General features: G+C 34.7%; 2 protein-coding genes across 2 annotated transcripts; one reads left to right on the top strand and one right to left on the bottom strand.

Moving 5' to 3' along the window:
• Positions 1-9,047: 9,047 nt before the first annotated feature.
• TRIADDRAFT_5608 (uncharacterized protein) lies at positions 9,048-9,662 on the top strand (the record flags this gene model as incomplete). The annotated part of the gene is made up of 1 exon (XM_002113726.1): positions 9,048-9,662. A coding segment is annotated over one exon (615 nt), but the record flags the coding sequence as incomplete, so codon positions are not given.
• A 1,855-nt stretch (positions 9,663-11,517) lies between these two features.
• On the bottom strand, positions 11,518-16,062 carry TRIADDRAFT_57519 (uncharacterized protein; the record flags this gene model as incomplete). Its single annotated transcript, XM_002113363.1, has 2 exons — positions 11,518-11,634; positions 11,857-16,062. The coding sequence occupies 2 exons, from the start codon at positions 16,060-16,062 to the stop codon at positions 11,518-11,520; spliced, it is 4,323 nt and encodes a 1,440-aa protein (XP_002113399.1).
• Between the last annotated feature and the right edge of the window lie 1,162 nt (positions 16,063-17,224).

Raw genomic sequence — 17,224 nt, 5'->3', positions numbered from 1 at the left:
AGCCAAACCGAGCTGCGTACATAATAGCCGAGTCACCAAAGCGCTAAAATCAGGAAATGACATTTGGTTACGCATTTTCTAATGCTGTAAATTAGTTGATTATACGCAAGGAAAAATTCTATGTTTATAACAAGACAAGCAACTCATGGTGTATTATTAATGACAAACTCGTAAACAATACTTGTAAAGTGTATGGTAAATATGCATTGCAGTAGGAATGTCATAACACAGTGCTGGTAGGTGCCCTATGAAATAGTCTACAATTTCCCAACTGTACTGTACTAGCGTATACAGAATTTTTCGGTAATTAATCTCAATTAGTTAATAAAAGTTCAAGGGCATACAACTAAATATCTCATGTGTCATCCTGTATACATACTGAGCGATTATCGATAGCTAGCTATTTAGTAATAACTTACTTTATCGCCGGCATTAACGTTACAGCCATACCCAGCTAAAACGCCAATAACTCTGATAACTGCATCCAGAACAGACTTATGTTTCGCGCCTTGAATAGCGCTGATAATCGCTGTTATACCTTCCTAAAATCATCAAAACATACGCTTCAATCATTGATTTAGGAAATTTGTTAAATATAAAGCACTAATTCCGTAACCGCAAGGCTGTAACTGCAAATGATTCGATTGCTGGCACAAATTAATTTCTAACTTCGGGGTATTAACACTGCATATTAACATACGCTATTGGTACTATTAGGGTCAGAGCCAAATTCGAGTAACAGTTTGGTAATATCTTCATCAGCTTCCCATGCGGCTTGGTGCAGAGCAATCCAAAGTTTGTGCTAAAAACAACCACAGTAGATACCAATTAGAGATCGAGTACTCTGATATAACTCAATTCACTTCGAACTAACTCTTTTAACAGCTTCCACGCTACATTTGTATTCCAATAGCATTCTAACTATCTCTACTTCTCCCATACTAATGGCGTGCATTAATGCATTAGAATTTTGCTGGTATAGCAGTCAAAAAAGAGAAATTTATCATTTTTTAGCGTGTTCAACCAAGATAAAAATGTATATCTTGTTATATTACCTTATCAGTGGCATCTTTATAAGCTTTAAACTGAAATAGAATGGGAATAATATCGGTGCGACGATGCATAACAGCGTAATGTAAACAACTAGTTCCTTTCTGGTATAATCATCAAAAAGAGGGGAGCATAATAAGTATACCATTTACAGTATATTGAATAGACCTAATTCAGAATAACTCGTTACAGCCATCTTAGTATCTGTATGTCCTTACCAAATCTGTAGCGTTTACTTTGGAACCTCGATTAAGTAATAGTATTGCAATTTCACAGTTACCAACAATAATAGCGTGCATTAACGCACTTTTGCCCTCCTAGCATTAAAAATTTTATAAAACAGGAGTATATAAGTAGTTATACATATTGTAACACCGTAGCCACTTAGAGCATACGCTATCGTTCATGTTTAAGCTACGTGCTAGCTTACTGACATTGTGGGAATGTACAAAAATGTCTACAGTATGATTGTAAAGCACTTATTACAGTGTTAAACCTACAACGTCTCTGTAATCCACGGGGCAACCTTTTTGTATTAAAAGGTCTACCATTTCTTGAAAACCGAGCCGAGCAGCAAGCATCAATACGTTATGCGAGTTCTATCAAATAAAGGCAGCAATGAATTACTATCCAAAAATACATAAGTAAGAAGTAGATACTACGATTTGATATTTTGATCTTGGTATTACTGCGTTAATAATTAAGGTGCTATAAATTCACTTGATTTACTTTGTAATCATCATTGATTCATTATATTATGCGTGCAAGTACATAGTAATGGACTTACTTGATCTTGATGATTCAGGGAAGCTCCATGATCAATTAAAAATTCTACCATGTCTTTCTTGTTTCCTTCTACAGCAAGAAAAATTGCAGTTTTCTGATGCTAGAAACGAATTAACGGGACAGTTTAATTAGGTAAGGGTTACACATTTCGGTTGATTCAATACTACATTTCCATTGACTACTAATGAATAGGCTAGTTTGATTTTAAAATTACCTCACCAACACCATTTACAGGACAATTGTTGTTGATAAGTAATCCAGCAATATCTTTATGGCCCTCTTGTGAAGCAATAAAAAGTCCCTGCAGTACATACTATTGGGAAATTATTAAATTGTTAGTACGTATTGAAGGTTTTATTTTACGGGAAGTTATGAGGGTAAATTTTAATGATTAAATTTATAATGAGAAGAATAAATAAAGTCATCGTTGGTAGATAATTACGTTTTCTATAAATATATCTTACAACAAATAGTAACGTCATACAACATCAGTAATGATGTCTCTAATATTATGAATTTGAACAAGTGTAACTAGAGTGCAAGAAATTACTATTAAAATACGTTTAACACAGTAGTTACAATATAAGCAATTCCTAATTTTGCTAAAATATAATATAGGTTTATTGAAACATTAGATTAGTGTCCATACGTATGGATGTAGCTAATATTTGCAAGTGATAGCACTATTAACTACAGATTGCAGCAAAATGGTTTGTGCACTACTCTAAGTAATATAAGGAGAATAAGATAGTATGATATTACGTCGTATCGCGATACTTTTTGGTTTCCTTACATCTTCATTGACATCTTTCATCATCCCCTGCTTAATTAAGTTTTCAACAGTATTGATATCACCTTGACGAGCGGCATCTCTCCATTCTTCCAATCTTTTCTGTTATTCGTACGTAAATACAGTTTAGAAATGTAAACTTAATCTTTAAATCTTAATCATCTGTAATCGATATAGTATAAAATCTACACAGAGACATTACTATGGCAGTTGCAGTATATCTACACGTATAGGCTATAGCTAATGCTGGTGCTGATGTACGTATGAATCATTATACGTATTTGAACTTAGTCACTAACCGGGTCATTTCTTTCGAAAAAAGTTTTCAAGGACGATGGTATAACTGGTTGTATTAAAAATCAAATTTTCACTTTAGTATAATTTAATGCATTACTTTGCTAGCAAATGAAAACTTCTTACTACTTCATGCTATTTTAATACATCTATAGTAAAGTGTCTATTTAGGGATAAAATACCTTTCAGAAAAAATTTTACATTTTATAATGACTACAGTAGTATCAATAGTTAAACCAGTATGTATTTACTATGGCCAATCACGATTAAAATATTTAAACATGATACTTGTTGAACGTAATCTATAAATAAAGCAAATTAAGAAAAATGCAGACCCAAAAATTTAATTTTGGGACATTCAAAACGTTCAAAAATCTAGTATTACGCAAAGGGGATGTATTCTATATTTAACGTCAAGATCGTACTGATGGTAAATTAATAATTATTAATAACCATGGATCAACAATTTGTGACGATCCAATCGAAAGTATAATTGTTCACACAGATATTAGAATATCAGAATTGACTCAAGGCGATATCATCCAATAGCTGTAAGGAATAAGCAAATTTTATATGAATAGACGTGTAAGATATTTCTCTTATCCTATAGTTGATCATCAATTCTTTTAATTATATACTTAAATGATAACTAGCCTTATCTTTGTTTATTGTGAGATTGTAAAATAAACACTTAAAGATAAAGAATTACTAATCGTTTTATTTAGACTATATCAAGAGGTAAGAAGATTACAAAGATATGAGATTACTTTCGAATGGATATTCTATTGTATACGTATTGATCCTAAGAGTCGATTGAATAGATCATCAACTGATAAAAAGGATTAAAGTCTACATGAAATCCGTTAACAAATCAGTTTTAGTTATTTAACGATACTATCTACTTCAAAAAAGATTGAAAAAATAAATGTTTGACGTCAATTTTAAAAGTTTCCGTTAAGTAAACTATATGTAAACTATATCGGTTGAGATTTCAATGTTGTAACCATCTCATAGCAATATACCATAAAGTTAGAGTACTTCATATGATATAAAGCGAGTTATGTTCAATAAAAAAAAAAATTATGATTAAGTCTACTACGCTTGACGTAATGCCAAATTTGTTAAGAAAATATTGTTCAAAGTGTTTATTTACAGAGTTATTCTACTGAGAAGAAAGGAACAATATGATGGTACAAGTATATTAGGCGCAAAAGCAATGGATTATTAATAGCATTCAAAATAGTCACTAATTGCGTTGGCTAACTAGTATAAATGCATCTACAGTATAGTACAACGAATATTGAGATATATAGGAATACTCACATGAACGAATTAATTTGAACATTTTTAATCAACGGGGAGGTGTATTTGCCTGTAGAAAAAAAACAAAAAAATCACTTTGTCAAGACGGTTTGGAATGGTCTTTACTACTAGCATCCTTACGTCTTTGATACTGTGGACTGATGAAGAAAGTAAGAGTCATTGTAACGTTAACACGATTGGAAAAGCAATTCTACGCATCTATGCAGTGTACTATCATTGTCTAGCTAGACGAATGTTGATTTGTTGTAGTGATTACAGAGGCAATGAACACCTTGACCGACTGCCGTAGAATGCTTTTCAGTTTTCGATATGCGTACAGTATATTGGCTTGGTAAGGAAATGATGCTATCATTGGTTGCTCGATTGATTGAGGACTTTAATGTATAACTGCTGCTGTTCGATGCATTTTTCCAGATAGGATTGACTGTTAATCTACGCGTATTTAAAAGCTACATCCAAGCGCACGCTGCCATGAAGTTTATTATTATTAGGAAAGCTATGAATGTTGACTCGATAAGCTAGTGAGAATTTCACTACAGTACTGTCCTGCAAGCACAGTATACTATATGGTGTTGAATACTATTGAAAACAGCAGTACAAAGTAATTTTCTCACTTGAAAACTAAACGAATGTATGGCCATCAGCTTGTGATAGTGTGAATAATCTTTTGAATTCAAAATGGGATTTTGTAAGTGATTTAGTCTTGGCTGATGAAGAGTCAAGTAAAGTGGAGTCAAGACTGGCGCCAAAACTCGTCCATCGATCATGGATTGTCCAAGTGATTGCTATTGAACAGACAGCGATGACATGATCTATCATTTGTAGTAGAATAGCAGGGAATCCAAAGAGGGTAAAAGAGTTGCTTTCTGATAATCTGCAATTGCAGTCTATATAGTCTAATGAGTAGGATAGAGAAAAGTGGATCAACACTGCATATTGCAACGTTGCATGTCAACATAGCTCAACAGTGCGTATTTGGAGTAGGGTTCAACAACATCCTTGAATGAACTGTGGAAGTAGTCGTTCAGCTGTACGCTAGTCCAGATATCCTGTTGAGAGTAAGAGAAAGTTATTTCTTTGCTAGAATTTCCTTTTCTCCGATCAATCTAAGCTAGTTATGGAATGCAAGAGAGGGTATATGAATGAATCGTTGTTGGAATAGTTTTCCACTGGTTGAAATTTTTTTGCTTGACTACCCCCTATTACCCTACATTGAACCAGTGACAATGGCTTGCCCGTCTTGAAAGTGTGCCAATAGATGCTGTTGGGGCCATTTTCATTGAAACACCTTAGTGATTTTCTTGAAAACACATGTCGTAGTCCTGATTTTCAAAGACAATTTTAGTCGAATAAAATAATTTGCTGTACCTTTTGATGAAAGATTCCACCTTTGCCGCCTTCGTCTGCAGCTAATTTAGCAATTTACCCACACGATCCGCTAGTCAATCCTTTCAAAGGCTGCTGTCTACCAGACCACATGACATGAACCACATGACCATTGACCAATTGACCATGGAGGCTACACCTGTCGATAATGACACTATAGGTACTGTCGACGATGGTTGGACAGTACCTATACAAAACGCTACTTTTGCACGATCATCATAGTACAGACTGTACAATATCACTTGTTTGGAGCCCTAGAGTCAACTCCACTCTAGTCGGCACCAATCGACTACTGGACAAGAAAACGACATTTTGCTTTCCATGACTATTGGCGGTGATTAATGAATAAGTGAGCATTTGTAGTTATTCTCCTGAAGTAAACTGTACTATAATCTCAAATTGAACAAGAAAAATGACTATGCTAGTCCATGAATTTTTAACGGTAGTTATAGTTATTATCTTGTACTCTAGTCGCACCAATCGACTAGTTGATGAGAAAACGACAATGTGCTTTCCATGACTATTGGCGGTGATAAATGAATAAGTGAGCATTTGTAGTTATTCTCCTGAAGTAAATTGTACTATATTGTAATAGTCCCAAATTGAGCAAGATCAATGACTATGCTAGTCCATTAATTTTTAACGGTAGTTATAGTTATTATCTTGTACTCTAGTCGCACCAATCGACTAGTTGATGAGAAAACGACAATGTGCTTTCCATGACTATTGGCGGTGATAAATGAATAAGTGAGTATTTGTAGTTATTCTCCTGAAGTAAATTGTACTATATTGTAATAGTCCCAAATTGAGCAAGATCAATGACTATGCTAGTCCATTAATTTTTAACGGTAGTTATAGTTATTATCTTGTACTCTAGTCGCACCAATCGACTAGTTGATGAGAAAACGACACTGTGCTTTCCATGACTATTGTACTATAGTCGTCATAAATGGATTATTTGACAAGACAACTCATCACGACTATCGAGGTAGTTAAGTGAGTCTTTGTGCGGATATTATCCTGCAGTAAACTGTACTTATAAGTGCCATAGTTCGACTGTATTTGTAGTTATTATCCTATATTATAGTCGTCGTAATTGGATTATTGGAAAGAAAACTCATGACTATCGAGGTAGTTAAATGAGTCTTTGTGCGGATATTATCCTGCAGTAAACTGTACTTATAAGTGCCATAGTTCGACTGTATTTGTAGTTATTATCCTATATGATGGTTGTCACAAATGGATTATTGGACAAGAAAACTCATGACTATCGACGCAGTTAAGTGAGTCTTTGTACGCTTATTATCCTGCAGTAAACTGTACTTATAACTGCGATAGTTAAGAGTGTATTTGTAGTTAGTATCCTATATTATAGTCGTCACAAATGGATCATTTGACAAGAAAGCTATTGCACAGTGTTCTGCATAATCTTCATTGGCTATTTGTACTTCTGGCTTGTAAACAATAATATTGATCAAATACATTGAAAAATGAATGATTACGTATTCATTTTCACGAAATGGATTACACCGATCGATTTCTTTTGTCGATCAAATGATTCCTTTCCACCAAATGAAAGCACGTCATGTAATTAACAAGGCTATGCTTTCTTCCAGAATCAAGTCTTCCCTATGGGTGTCCGCCACAGAAACTACTCGTATTCCATTTTTAGTGTTCATCGTCTCTACCTAATATATACGTGTTCACTTGTAAAATGCGAATTCTTATAGTACTAATCTTCGTGAAAGTAGAAATGCAGCCGTCGTCTATCCTGGAGATAGAGAGAAAACACACATCTCTTTGTAGTCTGTATATTGTATGGCCAAGGTCTATCCTAAAGAAAATAGGCATTCATCATCCATGATCAAACATTCTTGCATAACTTTATCGTCCATCCCAGATGACAGACGATGTTGATAGTGTAGTCGCCATCGATGGTACACCTGTCGATGGTTTGATTAATTGCATTGGCGCATCGACTCGATCAACACTGTCTATTTGGATACTTGAGAATTGGAACATTTTCTAATTTGATCTTAGCGTATTCCATAGATACTAGTCAGCCAGCATACACGCTGCCAATTTAACCATGCAATATAGCGTAGAAGAAAAACATGTTGGAAATCAGACATGATTCCTTGCTCCTTAATAATAATTCCAAGTAGTGGCAAATCAGTAATTCATTCTCCTAATCAATCGACAAGTTATCGGACGGACGGCACCAATCAGCGTCAGGGACTCCATCTGTCTCACTGATGTCCCTGATCCAGGATTGTCAATCCATGGCACGTTCAATGACTCAGTAATGTACAATATAGTATAGTAAGATGCCCCAGGTGGACAAATGTCTTTAAGCGGAAATCACTCCTTGATTGGGTTGCTATCTTTTGGACGAAAAGCGTATATCCATCTTCAAGCGGAAATTAATTGCTAGATTTTGTTGTATTTTTTACCATTGTGGTCTTTAAGAGGAAATCAACGTAATTAAACGTTGCTAGTGAGAATTGATCAGCACAATTGGCAAGAATTTTCATCCGCATTCAAAGTTGGTGCCCAACTGCAAAGGATTGGAAAGAAATTGCCATCATCAACAGCGATCCTTCCTATCCATCTCGCTGAAGGGATTAACTTCAACATTTTTTTTTTTTTATATGCTGAAATTATCGACTGTAGAGAGAGAGTTGATTAGCGTGCATGTTATTGGACGGCTGTACTGCGTGTTGTGGCATCAATTGACAGCCGATTTAATTGCAAATTTCTTCCTTTTTTTCATATTGGTCAATGCAGTTTGTGTCCAATTTCAACATTAAGATTGAAAAGTAAAGGCGGCGGCAAAGCTGTATCAATTCAATGAAAGATGAATAATACTACATCAACGACAAGGAAACGCTTATGGATTGTACTAGGTCTAGTGGCTATTGTCATTTTAGCAACGTTATATGCTATAAAAATTCAAGGAATTGGTATTGTAGAATATAAAATGATTTCTAGCTTTAGTAATCATAGTAATAAAGGGAGAAAGGAGAAACTATCGCAGACTACCAGCCCTATAAATGCTACTACGACAATCAAGCCGACAACGACGATGGGATCGTCTGCTAAGAAAGTGGTCACCACTCCCAAACCTCCGGCCAAAAAATCGACGACACAAAAACCAACGACAAATAAACCTACGACGAAAAAACCAACCACCAAAAGACCTACTACAAAACCAACCAAGAAAATACCAATCATTCTTTATTGGACTGGTTGGTTCGGTGGCAGATGGCCCGATGATCGTTATGGCCGAGTAAAATGTGGCAATGTCACCTGTATCTTTACTTCAGATAAAAGCCAATATTCACAAGCTGCTGCTTTAGTATTTCACGGTTCTGCCCCCAGTATGAAAAGCAAAGGCTTCATTCCGTCAAGCAAGAAACCCCCCCGTCAAATATGGGTTTATCATAATTTAGAAAATCCCGTGTTAACGCGAAAATTATCCGGATCACCTATAAAATCCATCCATAATGGCATCTTTAATGTTGTCAACAGCTATGCCAAGGATGGCATGGCATACGCACCCTATGCAGAGATTGTCCAAGGAAATTTTTCCCAAAATTATGATCCAAAGAAAGATTATAGTGAGGGCAAGACCAAGTTAATTGCTTGGGCTTCAAGCCAGTGCTATCCAGGTCGCACACAATTTGTTCAAAAACTGGCTCAACAGATTGACATTGATTCCTATGGCAAATGCGGTAAATTCAACTGTGGTAGAAATAAGGATTGCTGGGATAAAATTTCACACGAACATAAGTTTTATTTAAGCTTCGAGAATTTTATCTGTAAAGACTATGTCACTGAAAAATTTTACCACAACGGCTTAAAACTGGGCACAGTTCCTATCGTCATTGGTGGTGCTAATTATAGCAGTCCAGCTACCAGCCCTCCTGGTTCATACATCAATGCACTCGACTTTAAATCGATGCCAGATTTAGTTGCTTATATTAAGAAAGTGGCTAAGAATAAAACCTTGTATAATAGTTTTTTTAAATGGAAGGCTTCGCATAAAGTCGTGAGAGTGGATAGTGACGGATCACTATGTTATCTTTGCCAATATTTACATGATCCGAAATGGGTTCAAGCTGCTTCCAAACACATTATTCAAGATTTAAGTAAAGTTTGGGGCGACGAAAAGAAGTTTTGTGTTGACTATCCTCAAAATACCAACGATATGAAGTTATCATTTCCGTGGTTAACGTAATGCTATAACTTTTTTCTTACCACAATTCTTGACAATTTTATTGAAAGAGTTTGTAGAAAATTATTTTTCCTAGACTCCTTAAAGATTCCTCTGATGCTCGAGTATTGGACGTTCAAAATTGTCCAAAATGACTAATTGATCATCTATACGTACTAGCTAGCTAATAATTATGATTGTTATTTGACATTTCTCAACAAATTCTGTGCTATGACTTCATTCTTGATGCATGATACATCTATGCCAACTTTTGTTTCGACACTATTTAATGGTACCAACTGCTCAAAAAGAAATTGGAGTAAAATAAAGACACCGATACAAACTTTCTTATTGGTATTATCGTAGAGTTATCATGAGTAATTAGGGTCTAATAAAATTTTATATTAAACTGCCTTTGACTTAAACTAATTTATATATCATTGTGTGACATTGTAGATTTTCATCCTTCTGCAGTATTGTATGTTATGTAATATATCGTATGGGAGTATATAACAAATATTGTTAAAAGCCACTTTCTCTTGTGTCTTTTTTTCAGTAAAATTATTCTAGGTAGATTGATTATTAAATTTACCTCACTACACAATAATGGACGTGATGATATTCTTGTTATGTTCAATCCACTTAGTCAATTTAAGTTCAATTCTTTGCAGAAAGGCAATGTTGTCATGCTTTCGTCAGTTCCAATCAGTTGTAGTTCATAATTGCGCAAATATATTATACCATTTTTTGACCGCCATCACTGGTCTGCAATTACTCCAAATTATGATTTTTGTAAACCACATCAACACTCGCACCACCGATAGTATTCTAACTCATCAAGCCATGTTATCATCAGTACTTTATATATATATGCGTATGGTGCCGAAATAGATGTCCATTTCAATAATAAATATCTTGACTATACAATTCGATACAAAATATCAAATAAAGAATTTTCAATTTCTATCGTATGGAGTGAAATAGGCAATTTAATATTGTGCATACGCGTACATAGCATATTTTGATACTGAGGAAATGCTTAACGTTATAACACTCTCCAATGATGGAAATATCAAAGCAATGACAACTTATTTCAATAAGGAGCACCAGAAATAACATCAAATTTTCAATTGATTGAGGCTATATTCTTTTATTTTTCATAATCATAAATTAAGACGTAACCATGAATAACACTAGGAACACTGATGATAGCCATAAATACGATATTACTATAGGATAACTAACTTGTAAACAGTATCCATTGCAAGTACATGATGACCACATTGGATGGCTATTCTTACACATGATTATCGTAGACAATCTTACACAAAAGTTAATCAATGGCCAAATTTAGTACACATAATCACTGCTACACGGTACGGTATAAAGTTACTGAACCTCGTAAAAGATGTTAAATGAGCACATTATCGTAAACCGTCAGTAAAGCGACGGGAGTTTGCACTAGTTACTTTAATTTAAGAAATGTTTTAAATACCCTCACCTTTAAATCAACTATGTTATTGTTACCTTATAGACAATCAATATATCACGCAATTACCGAACCACCACCCAAACTGTTAAACATCAAATGTAACAATACCTATCATTTTATTTTCACTGATATATCATTATAAACTACGGTATTACGCCACCAGCATACTAACTTCAAAAGCTATATCTTCAAAGCATACGTACGACGTATATTGCCTTGAGTTATAACAGTATTTAACGTTGAAACTAACATAAAGACCGGGATAAATACTTTATATTTGGTGCGAGCATTGTATACCTAGAAATTGGTTTCTTAGATATTTAATGTTAGCACTGATCAATCGATAATAAGATACTACTAGCCCAATACACAAAATTGGCGTTGCTATCCAGTATACTATACACAAAAATTACTGTCTATAATATTCATGTATAGGATCTACTGATACTTAATATTAATTATGAAGCAATTTATCAAATTCTATAGACGTATAGATGGGTGTTGAGTCTTGCTTCGTACTGGCGGAGCAAATAATGGCATTAAATCTGGATAGGGACTATTTCCAAGCCACTGACCAGGTATGTAGGAACTTGTAACAAGTCCCTGACTTGGATATAGTCCAGAGTGTATATAATTATGATTTATCGGTGCTAAACTGTTATTGAATGCAGGTGTTGTAGACGATGGAAAGATATAAGGGTAAGCAGCATTACTACCATAGGTTGGTATAGAAGGCGCATTAGAAGCAGACGAATAGGGCGGTATCTTTCTGTCCGGTACTGAAGCTGGCATAACTGAAGAATTGTCGATGGCTACTCCTTGGTGGTCTTTAATACAATAAGATTTATCGTATTTTACTAGACCTTGTTCGACTAAACTGGCTAATAAGTCAGGACATAACTGTAAGCCAATATCAATAGCGTTTTGACCTTGTTTATTGACTGCATACCACGAAGCTCCAAAAGATACCACTAACTTTATTCTTTCTATTTTAGAATTTTTATCCAATCTCTTGCTTTGCAATAGCATCATTAGTAAAGTATTACCTATCTTGCCTGAATTTCTACAATCCAGGGTCTTAGCTGCCTGCACTACATCTTTAAATTTATCCATGTTACCGCAATAACACGTGAATATAATAGGATCGTTCAAAGTTTCTGTACTGGATATCAATTCTATAAATTTGCTATTACCATTCCTGCCGATGCTATTTTGACATGTTTTCATATTCGCGGATCTCTTACCATTACGATCAGATCCAATTATAGACTGAATCATAGTAGCTTTTTCTTGAGCAACAGATTTAAATATGTCATCTTGCTTGATGAGTTTCATTCTTATTAGCTTCGCTAACAAATCTGGATATTTCTGTAAGCATAGATCAATAGCATTCTGGCCACGATTATTAGTAGCATACCATGAAGCTTTAGACGATAGCAGAATCTTTATTCTTTCGATTTTAGATGGTTCATCTAGTCTTTTAATTTGTAGAATGGTCATTAGGATAGTATCACCCGACTTACCAGAGTTTCTAACATTGATATTAGATAATTTTTGGATAGAATCTCTGAATTTATCGATACTATTGCAATAACTTAACTTCAACATAGCATCATCTTTTTCTTGACCCTGCACTAATGGCGTACTAGCACTTGCATCACTGTCAGATGTACTGTAAGATTGATTAGTAGAGACTGTAATTCCATTACTGCTCTGATCAATTAAGGAATCTGTATCATGTTCAGATAATTCTCCGACTAAACCTTGTTCGATTAAGTCGGCCAGAAACTTGGGACACGATTGCAAACCAATATCAATTGCATTCATTCCACAATTATTGGCAGTATACCATGACGCGCCGGATGAAACAAGTAATTTTATCCTGTCCACTTTCACACCGTCGTCCATCGTTTCATTTAGCAGTATTAGTATAAGAACAGTGTTACCTACTTTACCATCATTTCTACAATTTAAGTTACTAGATTCCTTTATAATTTCCTTAAACCGGTCCATTCCTTTACAATAATGTGTAAACAGTTTTCGGTTTGTATTATCTTTGCGACAGGATAATTCTACAACATTGTCCTTTTGACTAATATCAAAAGCATTTTCTGTTTGAAATTTTCCCGTACGTGTTAGTAGTTCTGCCCTTTCTTTAACTTTCGATTGAAAGATATTATCTTGTTTTACAGAATCCGCTCTGATAAGTTTAGCCAATATCTTTGGGCATGCTTTTAAACCTACATCGATAGCATTCTTGCCATGCTCATTAGTGGCATACCAAGAAGCTCCCAATTGTACAAGAATTTCTATCTTCTCTATTTTCTCTTGACTATCTAAAAAGGGACTTTGTAATATTGTCATTAATATAGTATTACCTGAAATCCAAGTGGAATTCAAATCTGGTAATTTTAAGACTGCAGTTTTAAATTGATCAATATCTTGATAAAGTTCTGGAAATAGGGCTTTATTGTTGTCGTTAATAGCATGATCGACTAGTTGAATATGATCATTTACAATTGCAGTTTTAGGCAATTTAGTATCTTTAACAGTGTTTTGATTTGAGTAGCTTGTAGGTAATAGCCGGCTACATTTCTTTAACGCATGTTGATCTACTCGTCCTTGCTCTATTAACGTATTCATTAACTGTGGACAATATTTTAAACCAACATTCACTGCATTCACGGAAGAATTATTTGTAGCTTTCCAGGAAGCACCACGAGATAGAAGAAATCTGATCCTTTCTATCTTTTTCTCATCAGCAAGCCTTGTGCATTTCAGGATAGTCATCAAAATGTTATCTCCTCCATCGTCATTCTTTTTACAATTAATATCTTTAACCTGATTAACTGCCATCTTGAGATTTGAGAAGCTATTGCAATGATTAGAAAACAGATTATTGATGTTTTCCTGCTCTTTATCGATAGCCCGATCGTCATTTTTGACCACCGATAATTCACATATTTTATTTTTTTGATTTCGATTGAAGGTTGGCGAGACAACACCATCCTCTTTTTTATTGATTTCAGTGGGAGCTTCTTGAACGTTATTACCAATCAATCCTTTTAGTTTTAAAAGCGACATAAGATCAGGATTTTTTCTCTGACAGATGCTGAGGGCGTCTAATCCCTCAAAATTTTTCAATTTCCACGACGCACCACAATTGCGTAAAAGCTGTATCCTCTGCAGTTTATCAGAATTATCTAGATTTTTTGTAGTAATAATTTTCATCAATATAGTTTCGCCAGCTTTACCATGTCGATAATTAACATTTGAGACTTGCGTGATAATATTTTTAAACATATTAAAATTACTACAATAACTGCTAAATGCTTTATGCTCCATTAAATCGCTTTGAGGTGTCGATTTTCCTTCAGTGTGGCTATTAACTGTTACATTAGATGCGACATGATTGCTATGTTTAATAGCATCAGGATCAACTATATGCCGATTGAGCATAATCTTGTTATCTTGCTCTTTATCATTAAGCTTATCTGCATCATTTATTTGTCCATCATTACTAATCAATCCCTTTCGCTTTAACTGCAGAATAAGATCAGGATTTTTGCTCTGACAGATACTGAGAGCGTCTAAACCCTCGTTATTTTTCACGTTCCACGATGCACCATGATCGAGTAAAAATTGTATCCTCTCCAGTTTTTTAGAATTATTTAATTTACTTGCCGTAACAATTTTCATTAATATTGTATCGCCAGCACTCCCGTGTCGACAATTAATATCTGGGAGTTGTGAAACCATCTTTTGGAATACACTCAAACTATTGCAAAAACTACTAAATGCCTTCTGCACAATTAACTTGCTTTGAGCTACAGATAGGCCGTCAACGTGGCTATCAACTGTCGTATTAATTGCAACTTTCTTGACTTTTATAACGGTATTAGACTCAGCCGTATCAAATTGATTACTTTCATTTGAATGATGTGCTTCCGTTGACGGTTTAACTGTAGCCGTAACGTTGTCGGGATTAACCATGGCTGTATATGGACATTTTTTATCATCGTTACCTATTGCAAAGCTCTCCTTGCTTGATTGTGAATCGTGATCAGTTTGATTGTAGTCGGCATTTGGAATGAGCTCAGGTAAATGAAAATCATTACCATGAGTTTTTTCATCATTAGCTTGATTTTGATTCGTTATTTCTTGGCTAACAAAGAGCGGTCTTGCATCGCAATTATTATCGTTGTTCTTATAAGTGTTGATGTATGGGGACCAGAGTCGGTCGACAACTTGAAAGGATCGATGTAAATTACGATCGTCAATAACAGCAGCGCCGAGGATTGCTTCCGTGTAATTAGCCAAATATTTTTTTTTATCGGTAATATTTCGAATACATTTTTCTAAACCTAATCTTTTACCTATTTCCGGTAAGACAGTATCATTAGAGACCAACCATTTAGTAGCGTCATTAAACGATTTAGCAGATCCATCGGTATGTTCTTTCATTTCGTATAGCTTATATAAAACCACAAAGCGCAACCAGGCATCACCGATCATCTCTAGTATTTGTTGATTTCCATAACGACCTGGCAATCCTATAGATGTATCCAATTTGTTGTCTTTACCAAGCGCAGTAAGAAGCAACGACGAATCTTTGAAATCATATTTCAAATTTTTTTGGATTTCATAAGCAGCAGTTACATTGGCCTTGTGAGCTAACTTGGCATTTGTTCCGTTAGCACTATCAGATTGACTACGAGATTGCATTATCCCAAACTTGACCGTGTATGTAGAATTGCAGGGACAAAAATATACATCACGTAGAAATAACCTTTCAACGTGATCCAATATCGCGATTCAAATATCGTCGTAGTTGATTTACAGGAGCATAAGCTTCCACAGAGCTGTAGTCATAAAAATACAATACATAAATTTATTAATTTAAGTAAGGCAATTTGTCCATTTCAATTTCTTATAATACACTCAGGTAATCAATCATCAATATGCTATGGCACATTTTAACGTACATCAATATATCTGGAGGTTGATATAAACACGTTACTGTTAGATACTGTATATATATACTCGGTATGACAATACTGTGAAGTTGTTGTACAGTAGTTGATCGTAGGTAGCATAGTATATCAAATACTTTTACTCTGTTAATAAGTTGTGACAGTATTATCAGAAAAGGCTTTGCGAAAATATACTCGATAGGCTTGGAGTATACGCACATATACTACGCATATATAGCAATTCTTGGATATGGATGTACTGTATTTCAATTTACTGTATATTCGAAAAATCAAGATCTGCAGTAGTGATACGGGTAGAAGTTGTAGAACTATTGGACGATGCTATACCGATACCATATCCATAGGATACAAATAAAGTTGTAACTAGTAAGGGCTAGTTGGTTGATAAGTCAAAATATTGAACATCTATCAATGTCAGCAAAAATGTTACTGCAGTTTGAATGTGAAGTAAAACAAGTATTCAATGGTCTCTCATTAGCAGCCTGAGCGCAGAAGTAGGCAAATGTTCAAACACAGTATGGACTACCAATAACTTAGTAGTAAATCTTTAACATAGGAAATTCCTAACAGCCTCGTGGTATATCGTAGGAATGCTCTACTTGTGTAGTTCAAAACTTATACGAGTCCATGAAAATAGCAGGGAGAATGTATGAAAAGGCTTCACTTCTCTTCAGTAGTAGGCAAGAAAATGAAATTGCAACGGCATGATCTCTTCCATTACTCTTCAACTGCGATGGGTGATATCAATTTTGAAAAGTGCATATATATTCTACTAGTTTATTCTATAATTAATGAATTAATAGTGTATATTGTACACTGTAGAGTACAATTATATCCGTACTGTCTATATTATACACCATGATGCGGTTCATTAATTAATTCATTTTCCATCG

Source organism: Trichoplax adhaerens, genomic scaffold (assembly GCF_000150275.1).
Source record: "Trichoplax adhaerens TRIADscaffold_6 genomic scaffold, whole genome shotgun sequence".
In the NCBI taxonomy this organism is placed as follows: Eukaryota; Metazoa; Placozoa; class Uniplacotomia; order Trichoplacea; family Trichoplacidae; genus Trichoplax; species Trichoplax adhaerens.
Note: the sequence above shows the minus strand (reverse complement) of the source record. Positions and strands in the feature narration are given on the sequence as shown.